This window comes from Acomys minous, assembly GCF_964271855.1.
Source record: "Acomys minous genome assembly, chromosome: 10".
Taxonomy (NCBI): Eukaryota; Metazoa; Chordata; class Mammalia; order Rodentia; family Muridae; genus Acomys; species Acomys minous.
Window position 1 is genome coordinate 65790472 of NC_140491.1, and position 20855 is coordinate 65811326.

The 20855-nt window shown below is 53.0% G+C and overlaps 1 protein-coding gene and 1 long non-coding RNA gene across 3 annotated transcripts in view; both read left to right on the forward strand.

Annotated features, from left to right (window-relative positions):
* The window catches only part of OLFM1 (olfactomedin 1), a 37521-nt gene extending 24017 nt beyond the window's left edge, over nt 1-13504 (forward strand). For both annotated transcript variants that reach the window (XM_084798847.1, XM_084798846.1), the window contains exons 5-6: nt 6135-6241; nt 11817-13504. In XM_084798847.1, coding sequence (XP_084654973.1) covers nt 6135-6241; nt 11817-12491 — 782 coding nt within the window. In that variant the 3' untranslated portion in view covers nt 12492-13504. The remainder of the gene's footprint in view (nt 1-6134; nt 6242-11816) is intronic.
* The window catches only part of LOC311607809, a 307121-nt gene that overhangs the window by 71417 nt on the left and 214849 nt on the right, over nt 1-20855 (forward strand). The gene's annotated exons all lie outside the window — the stretch shown is intronic.

The following is a 20855-nucleotide window of genomic DNA, read 5'->3' on the forward strand; positions in this document are numbered from 1 at the left end:
AACCCATGAGCCATTGTGGCAGGGGCTGGCAGCTTCAGGCAGCCCATGAGTGGGTCCGGATGGCTGCCTCCTTCATTGCCTGCACATTTATTCTAGGGCTTCCTAGAGTGTCAGGCAGAGGTACAGGCTAGGGTCCCCTCCGTTCTTCCCTTGGCTTTCCAACACAGCCTCTCTCCCAGCCAAGCTCTTGAGGGTCTGTCTTCCCAGTCTCTGAAGAACCCAGAGGCTGAGTTTGTTATTTCTTTCCCCCCAAAAAAACCCCTGACGGTGACCGGGCTGGATGTCATACGTAGGAGAAACCCAAAGAATCCAGATGGAGACCATGGTGGGACATTACCGAGGCCGCCAAGCTAATGGGCCTTTGGGAGAGGAGGACAGCCCACACAGCTCTCCCTCCAGGTTACCCGAGCCAAGCCAGACTTCCCATCTGTCCTCGGCCTATTTTTAGCAGTTGCGTGAATTTACCTTATGGCTAGGATCTTGGGGCCTTCGCGCGGCTGCCCTTGGGCTGTTAAGACACACGTGATCTGGGAAGGAAGAGAGAAGAATAAGGCCGCCTAATCCCACCCTGGGGTGCACCAGCAAGGTCACCTGAGCCCGTGACTCTTACCTAAGAGGGCCTACAGGAGCCATGTGCTTGAAGAGAAACAACAGCTGGGGGTGGGGCAGGGGGCTCTGAGCCCCAGTCCGGGCTGCCCTGGGGTGCCCAGCTATAAAATGGCTAATGTAGCAAGAGCCACTCGACAGCTGGAGCCCTTGCCAGGTCTTTGCCGTCTTCCATTTGCGCTTTCTTCAAAGGTCCAGAGAGTCCTTGGGGCCTAAGGTCAGTGTGAGAATCTTGTGGAGGTTGTTCGTGTCAACCAGCTCTGCTCCGCCTGGCTTAGAGGAGCTGAGGGTAGGATAGATCAGTAAGCAGGTGGGTAGGTGAGCAAAATGGGGGGGTGGGGGGGGGGAGAGATAAGTGGAAGGACAGAGGGACAGAGGGAGGCATAGCTGATGACAGATGGATAGACAGGATTGGTCAATGACTGGGTGATAGATGGATAGATAAGCAGCTGATAGAAATAGGCGGCAGATGGTTGACTGATAGGTCTATACATAGGTTCAGCATCTGTCCCAGGCCTCCATTCAGCCCAGGAATGGAAGGACTAATATCCTATGGCTGCTTAATTCGGTCTTTGCTTTAGCCTCGCAGAGAGGCATCACCACCACCACCACCCCCCAGCCTCCCCAGCAGCCCGATGGCAGGATGGCAATGCCCAGTGTGCGACCTCTGGCTGTGGGCAGCACTCACCGCTGGCCCAGTGTGTGGGACGCTGCACATGTGGGCAAGTAGCTGAGTGCTACTCCTTAAGCCCACAAGCCCCAGGCTGCGTGGCGTGCCCGGCTCTGAGGGTGTTTGGACACGTTCATGGGGGAATGAGGAAGGTAAGGGCTCCCTGCGTCTCTCAAAGTTTCTTATCAGAGCTGCCCCGGTTGCCTCTTTCCTTCAAGTCAGTCGCTGACAATCCCTGGCCTGCACATATGCAGAAATCACAATTCAAGGACCAGAGTTCTAGCCGCTTCTGGTTCATCTTGATGGAGTAGCATGCTATTCCGAGTGGCCCAGCCAGGACCTGGGATTTGAAATGTCTTCCCTCTGGACTTAACAGAGAGCTTAGGCATAACATGTCTTGGGCCTTTTCTGAAAGTACAATCCCCTGGAACAAGTCTTGTCCCCAGACAGGAGAGAGGCAGTGCTACCTAGATCCCTGGTGGCCACTAAGAGGATGCTGCAAGGTCAGATCCCAGTAGCTAGCCTGAGTAAGGCCAGAACCTGGGCCCCAGCACAGGCTGCTCAATGCAGCTGCTCCCCAGGCTTAGTCATGCCGCAGACTTCCTTGGTCCCTGTTGCCACTGAATCTGGCTTAAGTGACTTCCCTGTCATATCATTCTGGCACTATGACAAGGGCTCCCTGGTGGGATTTTTTTTTCTGCAGTTGGTTGGAAGACCCCAAATAGCTAGGGCCAACTGAGAGGCAGAGTGTGGTTTTTGCTTTACTGAGAATATTATCGTAGTTAAGCTTAAGCCTCCTGCTTACGAGTCGCCTGCCAGCCAGGTGAGGAGCTGTCACTCAGTGTCCATGCTAGTAGGATTCTAACTGCTGGCCCCTGCCCTGGTGGGTTACACTAGCTGCCATGCTGTGCTGGGCCGTGAGCTCTATACACTCTTCAAGGAAAGAGACACCTCCCCAGCACTTGAGGAGCCAGAGTCACCTGGCTGAGCTTGACCTTCGCTAGCAGGGGCAGTAGGCATAGTGGCCCATAGAGCTGCGTGATCACGCAGATGGGAGAGTTAAGGCTGACTTGGCAGTGGGAGCCCGAGGGGACGAGGGCCCAGGAGACCTGCAGCCTACAGCACCTCCTGGACCAAGCCTGCTCCTCTGTTGCATCTAAAGTGTTGTCCACTAGAGGCCTGGCCTTTCCTGGCTAGGGCAAGAGTGGAAGAGTAACTCTAGGAGAGTGCTCACAGGCCTGCTGTGGGCTGTGGATCCAAACCTGGGCCTGCAATGAGGCGATGTCATCTGCATCTTGGTCTTGGTTCCCAGCCTTCTTTCCACATGGCTCTTCTCTATGCTGAGAATAGAGGCCAGGGCCAAGGCCTGTTTGAGGCCACGGACCTTCTCACCCAGCTCTGCCTCCCAGATAGGCCAATTCCGGCTCGAGCCTTGAGATGGTCCAGGCTGCCCTCAGTCTAGCATCCTCCCAGGAAGGGCACAAGGCACACGGGTTGTCTACCTTCCAGCGTGGCCAGGCTTCTCCATCCCAAGAGCCTCCCACCTGGGCATCATCCTTCCTGCAGGCCTCTTCCTAAGGCCCTGGGGCTTTCTACCACCCCCACATCTATCCTGAGAGTGTGACTGGGAAGGGGCACTTTCTAGAACTGGGTGTGCCAAGATACCGCCAAGCCTCTGCCATGGACTCTTTTATTAGATTCCGTCAGTCCGAGAGGTCTTGGCAGAACTAGCGTGGACCCAGAACCAAAAATAACTCCCTGACTCAAGGAGGGCAGGCAGCCTCCAGCCCCATGGGCCCTGGGAGCTGGGCCTGCCCGAGCAGCTTAGCGAGCAAGAGACACAGTGGTCATGCCTCCCTACCCTCCTCAGCACTGAAGCATTGAAAGGCTGACTGCTCTGGTGACAGTGCATGTAGGGGAGGGCAGGGTGTGGCTGGCAGGCCGCAGCTGCTGGGCATCCTTCCTGTAGAGCTCAGACATGAGGACCTTCTGTCACTTTCGGAGATAGTGGAAAGAAAGGCTCAGACTGGTCGAGTGGTAGAGTGTGGTAGGATTGTTCCAGGCTAGCCCTTGGCCTGGCTGAGAGCAAAGTCCTATTCTCTGCATGTTCCCCATCTGAATTCATGGTGGAATGACTGAACCATCCAGGCACATTCTGGAAGGCTTGTGTTGTGCATCTATGCTTTCCTGGGGGGCACTGCTGATATAGTGCCTGCTTGCTGGTCACTGAGACAAACATGGGTAGCGTGTGACGGGCAGGCTTCCCTGCCCAGAGTGACCTCAGCACTCGGCAGATGGTAAATTGATGTGCTCAAAAGAACCAAGTCATTCATTTATTTATGAGGAAGTAGGGTGAGTGGAAGAAGACTTCTTACCTGGAGCGTCGGTCCCCAGGTGCTTTGGTCGGCATCCCCAGGAAATGTGGGGTCCAGCTGAGGTCGCTGAGATGGATGGGATAAAGACATCTTTAGAGTCTGGGCCCCGCCCTAGAAGCTGGGTGGGAAGGTGAGCTGCCGTTCTAGAGTGGGAATAGAATAGGTCTGGCTGTGGAGGCAAAGAAGGCCAGGACCAGGGATAGCATCCAAGCTGAGGTGGCTGTCCTCCTGACACTTCTGCCGTGTTCGGGTGATGCACAGGAAGGTGTCGGGTCCAACAGGGAAGCCACCTCCAGTGGGTTTGGGACAGATCAGGTGTGTTGGCATCTCAGGAAATCTAGTATGTGGGAATCAGGTGTTGGCCTCAGGCACAGCATACCTTCCGCAGGGATCTCCACCCATGACACCTGGGCACGTTGATTCCCTTGGACCGTAACCACCAGGCAGCTCATAGTTCGTGTCTCCAGGATGGGTGGGAGACTTTCTGTGAGAAATGACAGGATCAGGGCTCTGTGGATGGTCTGGATGGCAGAACGGTATCTGGGAAGAGGACTTGGCAGAGAGGCTGCCTACTGTTGGCTTCTTTCATTTTGGAGGGAACCTCTGTCTCTTAGTAACACAAGCCCCACCCCTGAAGAGCAAAGGGAGAAAAACTGGGAGGGCTGGAGTCCAGCTTGGGCTTCCCCTGCCCAGCCTCTGCAATGAGCTCACTCAAACCTCAGAAGTCATGCAGGTGTGCAAGTGTGTGTGTGTGTGTGTGTGTGTGTGTGTGTGTGTGTGTGTGTGTGTGTGTGAAGTTGGTTCCAGGACTCCTGGAAAGAAAATGTTTCCACAGACCCGTCAGGATCCTCACTTGCAGATCCTGCCGACACTGGTCCACCTTGGCTTCCTTCCATGCCCTTCTTTTTCCTTTCCACTTCCTTGGTTCCTCCTCGGAGCTCAGGCCTTGGGCAGGACAGGGAAGGGAAGGACATGGCAGTGTCCACAGAGGCCAAGTGCGCATGCATTATGCTTGTCAATGCCAAGTGCGCATGTGTTGGTGTGTTCCTCAATGGTCCTCTCAGACCCTTGCACCCAAGACCTCCGTGAAGCCTCAGGTTTCAATAGAAAGTGTTGGTGTGGGAAAACCCAAGTTTCTCCAAGAAGGGGGGAAGGGATAGGAGAGTGGACATGGTGTGGCACTTCCTCTCCCAGTATGGCCAGGGGTGCCAGCGCTGGGGCGTTGGTGGAAATGCAGGCCTGAAGTCTTTCTTCCTGTTGAGCCTCCTGCTGCCCAGAGTCCGCTCTCCTCTGGCTCTTGAGCCAAGCAGAGCACTCTCCTATAATGCCACCGTGGGCATACTCACCCCATTTCAGCCTAAGGGAGGTGGTGCTGGTTGTGGGAGCAGGCTTGAGCTACACCCTGCCCCCCGGGCCTGACTGACCCGCCCTGCAACCTGCTCACTGTAGGATTATCTCTGCTTCCCTGTGGTCTCAGGTTAAGTCTCTCACAATCCCACCTAAGCACCTGGATCTCCTGTGAACTTTGCAGGCAGTGTGTATGTATGCTAATGTGGCCCATGAGGGTTATCCTATAGACTTGGGAGGGGTCACACTCCAGCCTGACCTAGCCAGAAGAAAGAGCCCTTACACTTCAGGCTCCAGCTGGGGGGCCCATAGGGTGGCAAGAGAGCTGCAGCCCAAAGCAGGAATGCCAGGTCATGCCCTTAGCGCCTCCTGAATGACCCAAGTTGTGGCTCTGAGATCATCCCTGGCCTTCTGTGAGGTAGGAGGGCTTGCAAAGGCCACATTCAAGATCCCAGGAAACCCTCGTGCCAGGGGCTGCTCCTCTTGAGAGCATTGAGAGCCTGAACCCTCTATTGCCTCCGCCCCCAACACCCTCCCACCCACCCACACACACACACACAGCAGGACAGCACACCTCCACCAGGGGCCTGGTTCCAAGACAGGCACATGCATGCACACACACACACAGGGAAGGTGCTCCCCAGGGAGGGGGGCAGGAGGGGGGAAAGGTACTGTTGTGGGCTCCTAGAATGTTCTTTCTCTTTGGGGAGGTGAATCCTGCCTGGGCCCAGAAATCTAACTTCCCTCCTTGTGCCTTGCGTGCTGGCTAAGTGTTTTATTCCAGCAACCAAAGACTATCCTTTGCTCCACTTCCCAGAGAAGACCGAGGTTTGCCAAGGCCACCCCTCACTTGTCATCAGGGCTGCCCTGGCCTTTTGCTCCCAGGGAGTCATGTGGCCCAGGAGGATGGCCACTCACTGCTGTGCCCTGTCCATGCCGCCCTCAGTTGCTCTCTCTAGAAGAGGAGGTGGCTCCTCTTGGGCCACAGGTGGGACCTGTGTAAGTGACGTCATCTGGAGGGAAAAGAAAGAAGTGAAGCATCTGTCCTCTGAGCTTAGCTGTGCCACTGCCACTGGGGGAGGGAGCCAAGGCTCTCAGTCGCCTGTTGGTCCTGACTTGTGTACACTCTGTTCCAGCCTGCGGGAAGCTGACAGGCATAAGTGACCCAGTGACTGTCAAGACCTCTGGCTCACGGTTCGGGTCCTGGATGACAGACCCACTGGCCCCAGAAGGTGATAACAGGGTAAGTGTCCCCTAAGCTCTTAAAGGACCTAAAAGGCCTGGTCTCTGTCCCTCACCCTAGTGCCAGCCATGTCTACCTCCCAGACAGACAACTTCCGGGGGATGGGGGATGGGTAGAGCCATGTTCTCACAAGGGCTTCTTCAAAGGAAAGCTGGTAGAGGACGCTATGCTAACAGGAGTGACAGAAGTGAGATGGCGAGGCTGCCCATTTGAGGATGCTGGTGGCAGCTGATGGAAGCAAGTGTAGCTCTGCCCAGGGGCTGAGTAGGTAGGTGCCCAGGCACCTCCTGTGCTGACCGCTCTGGGCTGCTCCCATCGCTTCCCATGCTTCGGGGATGGAATCTATTAGGCCTTTCTTGTTTAATGACAGCTGATTTGTACTCATTTGCCATTCCTTTCATGGCTGATGGAAGCTCTGTGTTCCCTTTTGATTTTGAGAAGAGGCTGGGTTTCTTTTTCCTGGGTGTTTCCCCCCTGGGCAAACCTCAGAAAAGAAAACTGAGCAGCTGCCCGTTTTTGCCTACTTCTCCTTCCTATGGTCTCAGCCCCCTTAGGAAATGGGCATCTGGAGTCAGAGGCAGGGGCAGGGGGGTGGGTCAGGGTCCCCTGGATGGAGGAGGCCTGTAAGGAGCAGTCAGGGTTTCTCGTCGAAGGGAAGTCGTGCGTCTGTGAATTCTTTGATGCCGCACAGCGCTAAGCACTACGGCCTCCCTGCGTCCAGGCGCTTCTCCCCAAGGCTCTTGTCAGAGGTTTGCAGGAGAGTGGACAGACACACTCAGAACTGGAAGCTTCTGCCTGGGCCCAGAGGACGGAGCCTGAAATCCAAGATCCTCTGAGCTTTATCACATCTCTCCACGGCAGGCAGAGCAAGACCAGGCAGAGCAGACAAAGGGAGGGCAAGAGACCCTCTAGACGCGTCAGCTTTATCAACCAGTGCCACTAAGGCCCCAGCTCCTTCACATGCCAGACGGCTTGGAAGGCTCGCTGTGCTGGCCTGAAGACACCACAGGGTCAGGGATGTGTGGGCATAAGCTGACTGCACACTGTTTCCCGGATCATGACGGTAGTCTAGTTTCTCAACGTGCTGATTTGTTTTCTGTTGCTGTCATAAGACACTTTGATCAGAAAGCAACTTAGGAAGGAAAAGGTTGGTGTTATATTACACTTCCAGGTCACATTCACCGAGGGGGCGGGGAGGGCGGAGTCAGGGCAGGAACTCAAGCAGGGACCTGAAGGTAGACCTGTTTGCTGTTCCTCAAAGCATTACTTCCTCCGACAAAGGAACTCACCCACAGCCAAGAAGTTACAGCAGGAACCATGGGGCGTGCTAACTGGCAGCTTACGCCCAGCTGGCTTTCTAGCAGAGCTCGGGACCACCCGCACAGGGGATGGTGCCGCCCACAGTGGGACAAGCCCTCCCACCACTTAAGGCAATCAAGATAGCCCCTCTCAGGCATGCCCATAGGTCAACCTAATAACACAGTTACTCAACTGCAGCTCTTTGTTCAGGTGATTCTAGGTTGGATCAAGTTGACAATTAATGTTAGACAGTTAACACCAACCGGGACATTTAGGCTGTGCTTGTACCCACGTCCCACCAGAAACACCTACCTCTGCTCAGACTTTGGTTAGGAGCACCGCCTCAGTACAATGTGGATGACAATGGCATTATGGGGAGAAAGAAGGCAAAGACAGCAGATGCTTAGGAAGCCCAGGCCAGCCTGCTAGGCTCTGTCCAAACCATGTCATGTCTAGCTCTGGATTGAAGAGAATGATACAGCTACATCTAAGACATGCGTGAGTACACACACACACACCCGCACACTCGCGCGCGCGCGCGCGCACACACACACACACACACACACACGCATGCACACACACCATGTTCTCTACACACCATCCAGCACCAGGGCCTTCCAGGCTTCTGAAAACTGCTAGTCTCTACTCATGCCAAAGGGCCATGTTCCTGCCCATGGTCCTCAGAGGCTGGTCCCTGGTGTCACTGAACCTAGGCCAGCCTGCTAGGCTCTGTCCCAACCATACACTAGCCTCTGTGTAAACTGTTAGAACCAAATTAGCTTGGGTTACCTTTGCACGGGCCTTCATCTGTCTATCAAGTACCCACTGTGCCCAGGTGCTGCGCTCAGAAGCCTTACTCAGCAGCGAGCCGCAGACCCTCCGCCCCGACCAGAGAGGCCAGGCCCTTTACACCAGCATTGGCAGGAGCTAGCTGTCGTTCTTGTGTCCCGGATGGATAAACCCCTACCACCCTACCACCCTACCACACCTCCAGCCCCTTGGAGTCGCAAAGATTTCATTCTGGAGGCTCACGGTCCACTTGGACTGGGACAGCCCGACAGAGCCGTGTCCCACCCACCTCCCCTTCCTGCTCCCGTACTTGTCCCCCACCTCAGGAGTCCAGTCTCGCTTACACAAGACATCATAGAGAGCACTCGAACCGTGCTCCCACCGCCCCCAGGAGGCTCATGTTCAGAGGGGTTGCGTACCACTCCCAACCCCCACTTCCGCTCTGTGCTCAAAGGCTCTTTCCCTTCATCTCAGCAGCGTCAAAACCAGCAGATGATCCTTAGAACAGAGGGTGGGATTATCCAGAATGCTTTAGATTATGCAGATAGACTGGTGCCTGCGGCTCTGTCTGCTGGCAGCTTAGACATCCCTTCTAATCCTTTCTTAGTGGGAGTAGGGACTGGACACTCCTGGGGTGGCTGGCATCCTGCCACTTCCTCCTAGCTGAGGCTTTCTCCACCCCTGCACTAACAGCTCCCTTTAGAACACTGTTTCCAAGGCTGAATTCCTTGATGTTAGCAGTTTCAGGAGGACACTTGTCACATGCTTGCCAAGCCAGAGAGAAGAGCAAGACTAAAGCTCTGTTACTAAGAAAGGCCCTTAAATAGCATCACCCAACACCTCCCTACACTGGGAGATGCTGGACAGAGCCCCGGCAGCAGCTCTGCCCTGACCGCCTTTGTCGCTGAAAAGCAACTGAACTTAACACGATTAAGCAGACCTCCCTGGCTTTGGTTTCCTCATCTGAGAATAGTAAAAACTAGCAGCAGGGGTACAACTTGGTGGTATGCAAAACAGCTCAGGGAGCCCCGGAGCCTCAGAAACCTCTAAGCAGGCAACCCAGGCCCTTGACATCCCCCACAGGAGAGAATGACAAGGTTAACAAGTTATTGATGAGGCAGAAAAATAAGATGCACTCAGAAGCAAGCCCAGATGTGAAAAGGACACCCCTGTGTGCCTGGGCAGCGGCCACACGTGTGATCTGGGGACTTGGAAACTACTAAATCTCTACCTAAGTTTGGATGTTAGGATATGTGAGCACACTCCTGTTTTCTAACTGACAAGAGTTCCTGCCCTGAGGAGCAGATTTTTTAAAGGCCCACTGTGCAGCTGGAGAAGGGTGATATGAGAGATAAAACAGAACCAAAGCAGTCCCTGCTCGTACCCAGGTCGCCGTGGGGTTAAACTTGAGTGTGGCTCACGTGCTGTTTTTAACAATCTGGCTTGTGAAGTTACTTGTGAGAAGGGAGTGTGCGTGTGTCTCTTTTGTAGGGTGTCTGGTCAGTTGTCAAAATTCTCAGGGGTTAGTTATTGAGGGACAGAAATCAGGACCAGGGAGTGAGGGTGGGGTGACTTTTCTTCCACTGGTCCCTCTGTTTCCTAGCCGTCCGCCTTGCCGCAAAGGTACATAGGCTCATCATAGTGCATGATGACACTCAGTTGTCCTCCACGTAAGTCGTGCAGTGGTGTAGGCATCCTGACACCCTCGGCTCTGCCCTCCACCGTCAGCTGGGCATCCTTGAGTCTAGTTGGAAAGGACCATTGATCCTCCTAGGGGACATGAGAGCCACATCTCTGGTGGGAGCCACCAACTGTCTCCGCGATTACTTCCCAGGGACAACACCAGCCCAAGTTAGCTGAATTTGGTCTAAACCATGAGGCCTTGAATATTCAGCCTCTGGGGCCCACTGCCATGGTGTAACCCAACCTGTGTTTTCAGAAAGCCCTGTGCCCTGTGTCTGATTTGCCAATATATGGGAGAAGAGACCACATAAAAGTCCTTAGAAAGTGGACATTGGTGTCAGCTTCTTACACGCTGGACCCAAGAAACAGAAACCAATCATTAGCTTCCCACCATGGAGGCCCACCCCGAAGCACCAAGGAGGGGCTTGCTTCAGAGGTAGACAGACAGGGAGGGCTAGCAGAAGGTGGTAGAGCAGAGCCTGCACTGAGATGGAGAGCCCCCTGTCCCTGGAGGCAGTCCGGAGAGGGGAGTAGTGGGTGCCCAGCACCCCCCACACATACCCCCCCCCAGAGACCAAGGAGTTATCTATGTTCTGATACCTCAATTCTAATCCATGACCCACATCACTGAGGGATGGTCTGAGAGACAGTGGGGATAATAACAACCTCAAATGAGACCCTGCTGTTGTTGCTGTTGTTTTTAATCTCATTAAAAAACAAAAAGGCACATCTGCTTCGGAGCATCTGAGCTATGTTTCAGGAACAGGGGTTTTGTTTGTTTGTTTATTTTATTTATTTGTTTGTTTGTTTGTTTCAACAAAAAATGTCACCGCCAAGCCTGAGAGCTGCTGCAGCCCTAATCCCTGCTCGGCTTCCCTGGATAAAGCTCCTGTCTTAAAGCCAGGCAGACACCATCACCCGGGTCTTGTCTTCTTGCCCCTCCCCTTTCTCACTTGCTACAAAATTGCTTCAGGATGACTAAAGGTTTTTGTTCCAAGTCTAGATGGTTCTCAGGTCAACAGGCATGCAAATAGTCACCGGCAACCGCTTCTTTTGTAACCCTTCAAAATCAGGCTGCAGCTGAATTTGTTACCTGGTTGCTTTTCCAGGAGCTGCGGCTGCCTGCTGCTGGGGCTGAGGCTGGGAGGTCCACATTCCAGTCTGAGAAGTGCTTTCCCCCCCCTCCAGATTAGTGAGTGAGCAACTGCCCCACCCCTCCTCCACAGCAAACCAAAACCCTAACAGGGACAGTGACTCAGACTGTCATCAGTAACAGCCTAGTGAGGTGGAGAGGATTCACACGCAGTGTCCCATCGGCACATTGGAAGGTGGCCCTTCCCAGTGACCTTGAGAGCCAGTTGCCCTTGCAGACAGAAGCTCCTCCTCTGTGTGTGTGAGCATCTACCTGGCAGCTGTACCCTTTGCAAAGCTGACTCCGGCATTGGGTCTCTGCTTCGATGACACTCCTTTCTGCCAAGCCCTGGACCACAATCCAATACTGAGCAAACAGAGGTGACCATTGTCCCATAACATGGTGCCATCCAAGTAGAGAGGTGGGGACATGGTGGGGGTTTCCCATACCATCCACTGTTCTATATAGACTGGCTGTGAACCGTGTGATGTCTGAGAGCCCTGACTGTCCCCCCACTGTGTCCTACCCTTCCCAGGAATAAGGAAATAGGCCTGAGTGGGAACCAGGGGGATGTTCAGTGTTCCTGAGGGTAGGGCAGAATGCTCTATAGATTTGATGGCTCTCCCAAGTCCTCCTGCTGTGGGACATTAACCAGGTCTGCTCTCCCCACAGGTCTGGTACATGGACGGTTATCACAACAACCGCTTTGTCCGTGAGTACAAGTCCATGGTGGACTTCATGAACACGGACAATTTTACGTCGCACCGTCTCCCGCACCCATGGTCAGGCACGGGCCAAGTGGTCTACAATGGCTCCATCTACTTCAACAAATTCCAGAGTCACATTATCATCAGGTTTGACCTGAAGACAGAGACGATCCTGAAGACCCGCAGCCTGGACTACGCTGGCTACAACAACATGTACCATTATGCCTGGGGTGGCCACTCGGACATCGACCTGATGGTGGACGAAAATGGGCTCTGGGCCGTCTACGCCACAAACCAGAATGCCGGCAACATCGTCATCAGCAAGCTGGATCCTGTCTCCCTGCAGATCCTGCAGACCTGGAACACCAGCTACCCCAAGCGCAGCGCCGGTGAGGCCTTCATCATCTGTGGGACCCTCTACGTCACCAACGGTTACTCGGGGGGCACCAAGGTCCACTATGCCTACCAGACCAACGCCTCAACCTACGAGTACATCGACATCCCCTTCCAGAACAAATACTCCCACATCTCCATGCTGGACTACAACCCTAAGGACCGCGCGCTGTACGCTTGGAACAACGGCCATCAGACCCTCTACAATGTCACCCTCTTCCACGTCATCCGTTCCGATGAGTTGTAGCTCCCACCTTCCCAGAAGCCAAGGGTCCAAGTCCTCACCCCGAGGACACTCCCGTGAAACAGCGGCCAAAATGATCCCAAGAATACTAAAAAGTCCTGATTTTGAGAAATCAGCGCAATTCTGATGCCAAGGGATGGTGTCGCCTCTGTGTTCCTCCTGCTCGTGCAGACGGCCACAGATTTCAGAAGAAACCGCCATGTGTGTGGATGGAACTGCAGCCCAAGGCTCCCTGGCTGTCCACATCCCACCCCCATCCCTCTCTGGTCAAATAACTCAAAGCAAGGCGATGACTGTTGGCCCCTCTCACCCAAGAACAGCCCACTGTTAGGATTGCATGGACATTTCCTTAGGTTGTGCCCAGCGCGATGGTGTGATGGCCACTCTCCCCACCCAGAGCCTCCAGCCCCTGTGGCGCTCGGTGTAGGCTGGTTCGGCCCACACGCATCGCAGCTGCCTTTTTCTTGACTGTGTGTTGTTGTCTCTTAGATTAACTGTGCTGAGACTCCCGGTAGCTCATGGACCCGTGTCTAGTACCTTCCCGAAGCGATGGTGGGCGTGCGTAGAGTGCAGTTGCCGTACCCACGTTGTTGAACTTGCGTACCCTGTAGCTAGATCGTGAGGTGTCCGTCTGTTAATCCCCCCAAGGTGGTAACTCCGTGTGTTCAATTTATGCAATGAATGTTGTCATGCAATGCTGTAGTTTGGATTGATAAGTGGATGGTTTCCTGTTTCTAAAAAGAAAAAAAAAATCAGTGTTCGCCCTTATAGGAGACATAGTCAAGTTCACGTCGCTAATAACCCAGTGGAATTCTTCTCTTGTCAACTTATCTGAATCGTGTAGCCATGGATGGGAAGGGTGCATCTTGGGAAACTTCAGTTTCCGACAGGAAGGAACTCCCCAAGGGCAGCCATGTGTGGAAAGGTCATTTTTTTTAAAAGAAAACAAAATAAGTAAAAGAGGGCAACTTTGTACTGTTCAGTTATCTAAGGAACAATAAAGATGTTAGGAGACATCCTGGCTTTGCTTATTGCTTCTGACAAGACAGATGTGACGGGCACGCCCGGCCTTCCGTAGCTCCCTTCTAGACCGTGAGACTCACGACAGAGAGGGGAGACTGCGGGCCCCAACCTCCTTCTTTCTCAAAGTCAGAAAAGGCTTGGAGTTTCCCCCACCGAGGGCGTCCCCGGGGGGGGGGGCTTCCAGCCATCACCTAACCCTTTCCTGGAGCAGGCACCCATGTGAGACAGCCCCAGTGCCACTGGTAGTCACTAGGCAAGACGCCACGGATGCTGATGAGTCCATAAAGGTGAACCCATGCCACTTCCGGGCCAGCCTAACACTGAGAGTTGCCAGAGATTTAGGGAGAAGGTACCTAGTGCTCCCTGGGACCCCAAGATCTGTGTATGTTGGCAATTCCAAGGAGCTCAACATACAGATCCTGTTCTAGAACAGACAAGTACACCCCTGTATCTAAGAAAGCCCTGGGGTTCTTGTAGGACAAGTCACAGCCTCAGGCCGAGAGTCTTTCTAGAATGTCCTGGACTTTACTGCCAGCCAGAGAAATGATGGCATGAAAGGAACCCTCGCTGCCCGTGGTGTCGTACCTGCTCTCAGATTTGACAAGGTGGCTGCTGTCTGCGTCCTGTGTTGTGGGTTCGGGTGTGCTAGCTTCTCACGTCACTTCCACAGTTCGGCACCTGTCACCTCAGGGTGGACAGTGGAGACATGGTTCAGAGTGCATGTTCACCAACCAGTGAGACCAGTGAGCAAACTAGCCTCCCGTGTTCCCATGCATGCCCTGGGACAGCAGCTGGTTGGTCTTCCAAGCAAGACACTGACGTCAGGCACTCAGGGCAAGCTGACACCTATGATGTTGAGCTGTGCTGTGGAATTGATGGTCTGAGGATGTCCAAGGAGAGACAGTGGTCCTGGTGCCTACACAGAAGCTGCCATCACCGCCATGGTGAGGAGCTAGAAGGAAGTAGCTATGGGTAATTAGGGACTGTGTCCAGCGTGGTGATACTAGGCCCTTGGCAATAGAGCAACAGGACGGTGCTGGGGATGGATCTGGGAGGCCTCTGGAGAGGTAGTGAGTGTGCATCATCCAGACCTGACATAGTGTTCCCAGCCACTGCTACTCCTAGACCACAGCCTGGACCCTAGTCCTCTTCCTCAGAGATAAGGTAGGCTGCTGACATAGGTGACCTATCTGGTGTGCCCAGCCTTTTGACATTTTCACACAATGTTATCAACAAAGGTCAAGTTACAAAAAAAAAATCACATAAAAAATATCTCTTAATGTTTTAAAGTAAATTCATGATTTTGTTTTGGCCACATTCATAGCTGTCCTTGGCCAAAAGTAACCGAACTCAACCTACAGGTTGGACACAGTTTCCTGTGAGAGACAGGATCCGCTTTGGCCCTCCCTCACTGTGGTCACCAGACCCCAGACATGGGGCCCTAGCATCTTCCCTGACCATCCACCTTCGGGCCTCAGAGGCCACCCACCACCACTCAAACACCTCAGTGGCCTCCCCTCCTCCCCAGCCGCTGGAGAAGCTTCCTCCTACGGAGCCTCAGTCCTCCTGTGACCGTTCCCATCCAACATATTCTGGGATTAAGAAAAAAAGGAAGGAAGGAAGCTTTCTTCTCTTGCTTTCTCTTCTGCCTGGGACTTCACAGGCTCCACCTCGAGGTGACAAGGAGGAAGGAGGGGAGAGAAGGACGGGGCGGGCTGGCAAAAGTTAATCTTTAATTACAGCCTCATTAACTGCGCAGCTCCCTAAGCCAAGTCACGGGCCCCCGGGTCACAGCTACGAAGGAGCTTCCAATTAAAACTTTCAGAGGCGGGAGGCATTTTCCATACTTTTATGTTTACATATTATCTTGGGGGAGAGACAGCATCCAGAACCCCACCCCCCACCCCCATGAGACACAATGGCTGCTTATTCATCCAAAAGCCCCAAGTTTCAATAAAGCTGTCGCTCTGCCCATCCCTGATTTGATGGAGCCCTGCATGCACGCCATCAAACTAGGACTCTGTGGTCACGGGTGGTAAGGGTGAACTGATTTCTGTGTGATTTCCCTTTAATGACACAGTAAAAAAAAAAAAATTCACAAGTGAGCAAGAGCCCGTTCTGTGAGTCACTGCGAGACGAAATAGGGATGTGACAGGGCCACATGGATTTGCTGTCTCAGACAGTGTATTTGCTAGGGAAAATATTCTGCTAGGAGATTAAATACGTAAGAAAAAAATGGCTCCATCCAGAAAGCAAATAAAACAACCCCTGCCACTAAATCTCCCAGATTCCAATACCGGGCTAAGCCAGCCAATAGTCGAGCATCTGTGGGTGAATTTTCTTTATTAAAAGTCTGGCCTGGGATCAAAACCCTGCCATTCTTTGAGAAGATCAGAGATCACATAGTTTCCCAATTTCTACAGGGGCTCTGCTCTGCTCTGTGGTAAGCCTGTGTCTAGTCACCCACCTCAGACGTCCTGTGGCTTCCTCCCACTAGGCTGGAGTCCCCAGGCCTGGCTCCTGAAGACATAACAGAAGTCTGATGCGCAGGATCCATTCTCCCCATCCATCCTCCAGCCCTAAGCTACAAGAGGCAGCCACTGGTCTCAGGGACCCGTGTCTTGGAGCTCACAGGAGTGGCAGTGGGAAGCCTGGTGCTGGCCCCAGCCTTGGACAAGGACAGACCAGGCACTCATCTAGGGCAGTGAGAGGGCTAAGTGGGCCATCAGGCTGTTGTCTGTTGTTACATGTCCATGTCTTATCCTGGGTTTTTTTTTCCCATCATTCAGTTCTTGTGATTTTTTAAAATAAATATAAAACTATTTCATTGCTTTGTGTACATGCGTTGTGTGTATACAGTGTCCATGGAGACCAGAGGAGAGCACCAGGCCCCCGAGAACTGGAGTTACAGAAGGCTGGGAGCCGCCATGTGGATGTTGGAACCAAACCTGGGTCCTCTGGAAAAGTAACCGGTGCTCTTAAGCACTGAACCATCCTCCAGGTCCTGCCTGGTCCTGCCTGGTCTTTCAAACTTCAGATTCTCCAGGTGGGGCAGTTGACCTTCATGTTTCTGTGACATCCCTTGTAAATATTGTCTATTTATCTGGTATGGGGGTGGTGGTGTGCTCGAGAGCATGCGCACATGTGTGTGTGTGTGTGTGTGTGTGTGTGTGTGTACTATATGCATGTGTGTACATATTTGTGTGTGTACTGTATGTATGTGTGTACATATTTGTGTGTGTACTATATGTATATATGTGTGTACATCTGTGTGTGTGTACTGTATGTATGTATGTACATCTGTGTGTGTGTACTGTATGTATGTATGTACATCTGTGTGTGTACTGTATATGTGTACATATTTGTGTGTGAACTGTATGTATGTATATATTTGTGTGTGTACTGTATGTATGTACATATTTGTGTGTGTATGTACTGTATGTATGTGTGCACATATTTGTGTGTACGTATGCACCTGTATGCAAATGCATGTGTAAAACCAGAGGCCAACATCAGGTTCTTTCTCAGTCACGCTTCTTTTTAAATTTAATTTTTATTCAGTGTGTGCATTGTGTGTGTGCGCACGCATGCGCGTGCCTGTGTGCACGCTTGTGCAGGCATACATGTCATAGCATGCAGGTAGAAACCCACAGCTTTCTGGAATCTCTGCTTTCCTTGTGTGGTATCAACTATGTCATCAGGCTTAGCAGCCATCTCACCAGCTCCACACATTATATTTGAGACAGAAGCTCACCAATTAGGTTTGCCTGGGCTGCAAATCCCAGGATCTGTCTCTGTCCCCAAACTGACAGGTATGTGCCACTTGCATGGCTTTTCTCTTGGTGCTGGGAGCATCTTGTTAGTGCAGGGAGTGTCTTACTACCCATCCTCCCAGCTCTGACTGTGGACTTGTCTACTGTACTCAGAATTATCAGCCATTATTCTAATGCTTTGAGCATCTGAGTTGCACGTAGTATGTCCCAGTTTCCCAACTCCCAGCAGGCTGAGGAGTCCACTGGGATACACAGGCCCTGTACCGTGTTAAGTCCATCAGTACTTTAGGGATTCCACAGGGAGCATCCTTAGTCATCCAAAGGCCGCCCATTTGTTCAGATCATTATTACACTATTAAACGGGCTGGTTTTCTCCACTAAGCTGGTTATTGTTTGAATATGATGTGGCCCCTCAAGGGGCCCATAGGTTGAATGTCTAGTCCCTAGCTGGTTGTGCTATCAGGAGGTGACTGGATCATGGCAGGATTCACTTCCCCAGGGGACTTCATATAGAAGAGGTGCCTGGAAGCCAGGACCTACTTGGAGAAAGCAGAGTCACTATTGTATGCCTTTGAAACATGTATCTTGTCCTTATGCGCTCCCTCCCTCCCCGTCGCTCCCCCACCCCACCCCACCCCTCCTTCCTGGATGCTACAAGGTGAGCAGCTTTCCTTAGCCATGAGCCAGTACACCATGGACCTTCGAAGCCATGAGCCAAAGTAAACTTTTGTCCTTCTGGTTATTTTCCTCAGATATCCACATTCATGCATCTGTTTCTGGACCATAAATCTTACTCAGTCTGATGCTGTTCTTGGAAACCTCATCTTGAGGTACAAGGGTCCATTTATACAAGCTCAGTGTGACATCTTTAAAATGTGCCCAGGCATGGTCCCTGTGATTCTGGTATCTTTCTGGTTGGTTGGTTGGTTGGTTGGTTGGATGGTTGGTTGGATGGTTAGTTGGTTGGTTGGTTGGTTGGTTGGTTGGTTGGTTGGTTGGTTGGATGGTTGGTTGGTTGGATGGTTGGTTGGTTGCTTGGATGGTTGGTTGGATGGTTGGTTGGTTGGTTGGTTGGTTGGTTGGTTGGTTGGTTGATTTTGGAGACAGAGTCTCTCTATGTAGTTTTTGCTTTCCTAGAACTCATTATGTAGACTGGGCTGGCCTTGAACTCATAGAACTCCACCTGCCTCTGCCTCCTGAGTGCTGGGATTAAAGATATAAGCCACCATGACCAGCTTGCCTCTGATACCCTATTTATAAATATGAACAGGAACTCTCCTCCCTTAATCTTGTCGAGTCTGTAAAGAACTGGTGGTTTTGAGATGCTAGATCTCTCTGAGATAGCTCTGTGTCTCAAACCACCTGCAAAGTTCCCGAGATTTCACAGGGCTTCAGAGACAAGCTGAGCTCCCTTCTAGGCAACCTCTCAGGGGCTCTCCCTCATCGCGGAATGGACAGGAGGCTGTAAAGCAGAAGCCAGACCCAGACTGACAGGTGGCAGGGACAGCCACCAACCAGCCTCTCGACCTCAGACACGCGAGCACTCCGCAGGCGAGTCACGACAGCTGACTCATCACACTACGGCAGTAGAAGGTACAGGAGCCTTCATGCCAAAAGGATCCCGGGTTGTCCTCTAGCCCCCAGATCCTGTGAGTCATGGCGGCCTGGCACCGAGAGGGGCCTTGGAAGGAGTCGAGATGTTAGCCAAGGAACATTGAGCCAAGAGTTCCACGTCTCCTATCTCCTGTGCCTTTGCAAGGAGGGGTGGGCAAGTGGGGATGGGGGCCTTTCTTTGTTCTTTTTTATCACATTGTCTGTTCTCTGTCTCTGTCTCTGTCTCTGTCTCTCTGTCTCTCTCTGTCTCTCTCTGTCTCTGTCTCTCTCTCCCTCTCTCTCTCTCTCTCTCTCTCTGTCTCTCTCTGTCTCTCTCTCTCTCTCTCTCTCTCTCTCTCTCTCTCTCTCTCTCTCTCTCTCTCTCTCTCTCGCTCTCCTCTCTCCTCTCTCATCGTGCAAAGCTAGGAGCAGAGCCCATCCATTTCCACAGATGGTCCACAGACCTTGGCCTTTCTCCCTCCAGGTCTGTGTTTTCCCAGCAACAGAGCCCCCACTCTGCCTTCCTGCCTCCAGGCACACTTGTCCTTCACTGGCATCCCTGTCCCTCTCCTACCCTCCACTTGCTCAGAGATGCAGGGACTTCCTGTGTGGCTCTGGCTAGGGGGAAGCGAAAGCCTGGTGGGGAAAGTTAGCCAGACTTTGGCCCGGACTCTCCTGCAGCCTGCTGACCCTACTCATCATCCAACACCATGAATACCAATGCCGGCCTCATGGGAGGGGCCCTGAGAGAGCCCAAGAGCTAATCCAGGAGCAGAAGCCCAGGTGATCATGGCAGAGTCCTCAGCCTGCACAGAGTGTGCATCATAGTCGCCCCTTTGTGGTCAGCAGGCCCAGCATCCTAGGCAACTCTTAACTTCTCAGCCTAGGCAAGGTGCGCCACCCGCCCCTCCTCCCGCACCCCCTACTAATGCAGGTGCTTTGCTCTGTTGCCTTGGCTTTGTTGTCCCCACTCTGCAGGGAGAGACACGGAGGCCCAGAGAGACCATTTAACACCTGTTCCTGTTAGAACATCTAGTTTGGAGCATCCTCAAGGAGGGACCAAGTCCCCCGACACCAGCCTTGGGCTCAAGCCGGAGACACCAGCTGCATTGTCACACAGCAACTGTCTTCTAATTGGCTGGTCTGGGGAGTCCTGGAGGACTACCGGCTGCTTCCCCAGCCCCACCCCAGGCCTGTTTTCCTCTCTGAGCTTGGCCCACAGGGACCAAAAGAGCCCAGAAGCCTGGAGAAGTGAACAGACTTCCTTATTGACCGCTTTCCTCCCACCAAAGCCTGGGAAATAAGGTCACCAAGAATGATGTCTTGGGCACGAGTTCCTGGGAGTTTCATTTCTGCTGATTGAATTTTGTGTGATTCCTGGAGGACATCTGCCCTCATCCCCAGCAAGGGCCTTAGCTGCCTTCAGGACTCCTGCGACATCTGAGGCCTACTCGGACCAGCAAGAACCCTTACGCCCACAGTCCAGTGTGTAGCAACAGGCACAGGTGCCTCCTCTCCCACTGCCTCCTGCCCTGAAGCCACCCCTATAATTAGCCGGATGGGTCTGCTATGAGCTCCAGGCTGTTTGTCTCGCCCAGTCTGGCACTGTCCCTGTTAAATTGGCTGTGGCAAAGTCATAATAAAGAAGACAAACAGCAGCCGCATCAGGCCATCCAGAGGCGCAGCCTCGGGAAGGACCAGGAGAGGAGAGATTCAGTTAAAGGCTGCGCCAGCTCCTTTTCCTGAAGCTGAGTTGCTGTGCAGACACCCCACCTCGGTGCCCCTTCCTTCTGGGAAGATGCCCATCTGCACCAGCTCAGGGAAGCTGGGGCTAGAAGGGCCCCGTCAGCAGGGAACCCCCACATCCACTGGCCCCGACTACCCCGGGGAGACAGGGAGAGGCAGTTCCGCAGTATCGGTTAAGGAGACCACTCACTGCTATAAATGTGCAATGACAAGAGACACCTAGGCAGCCTCT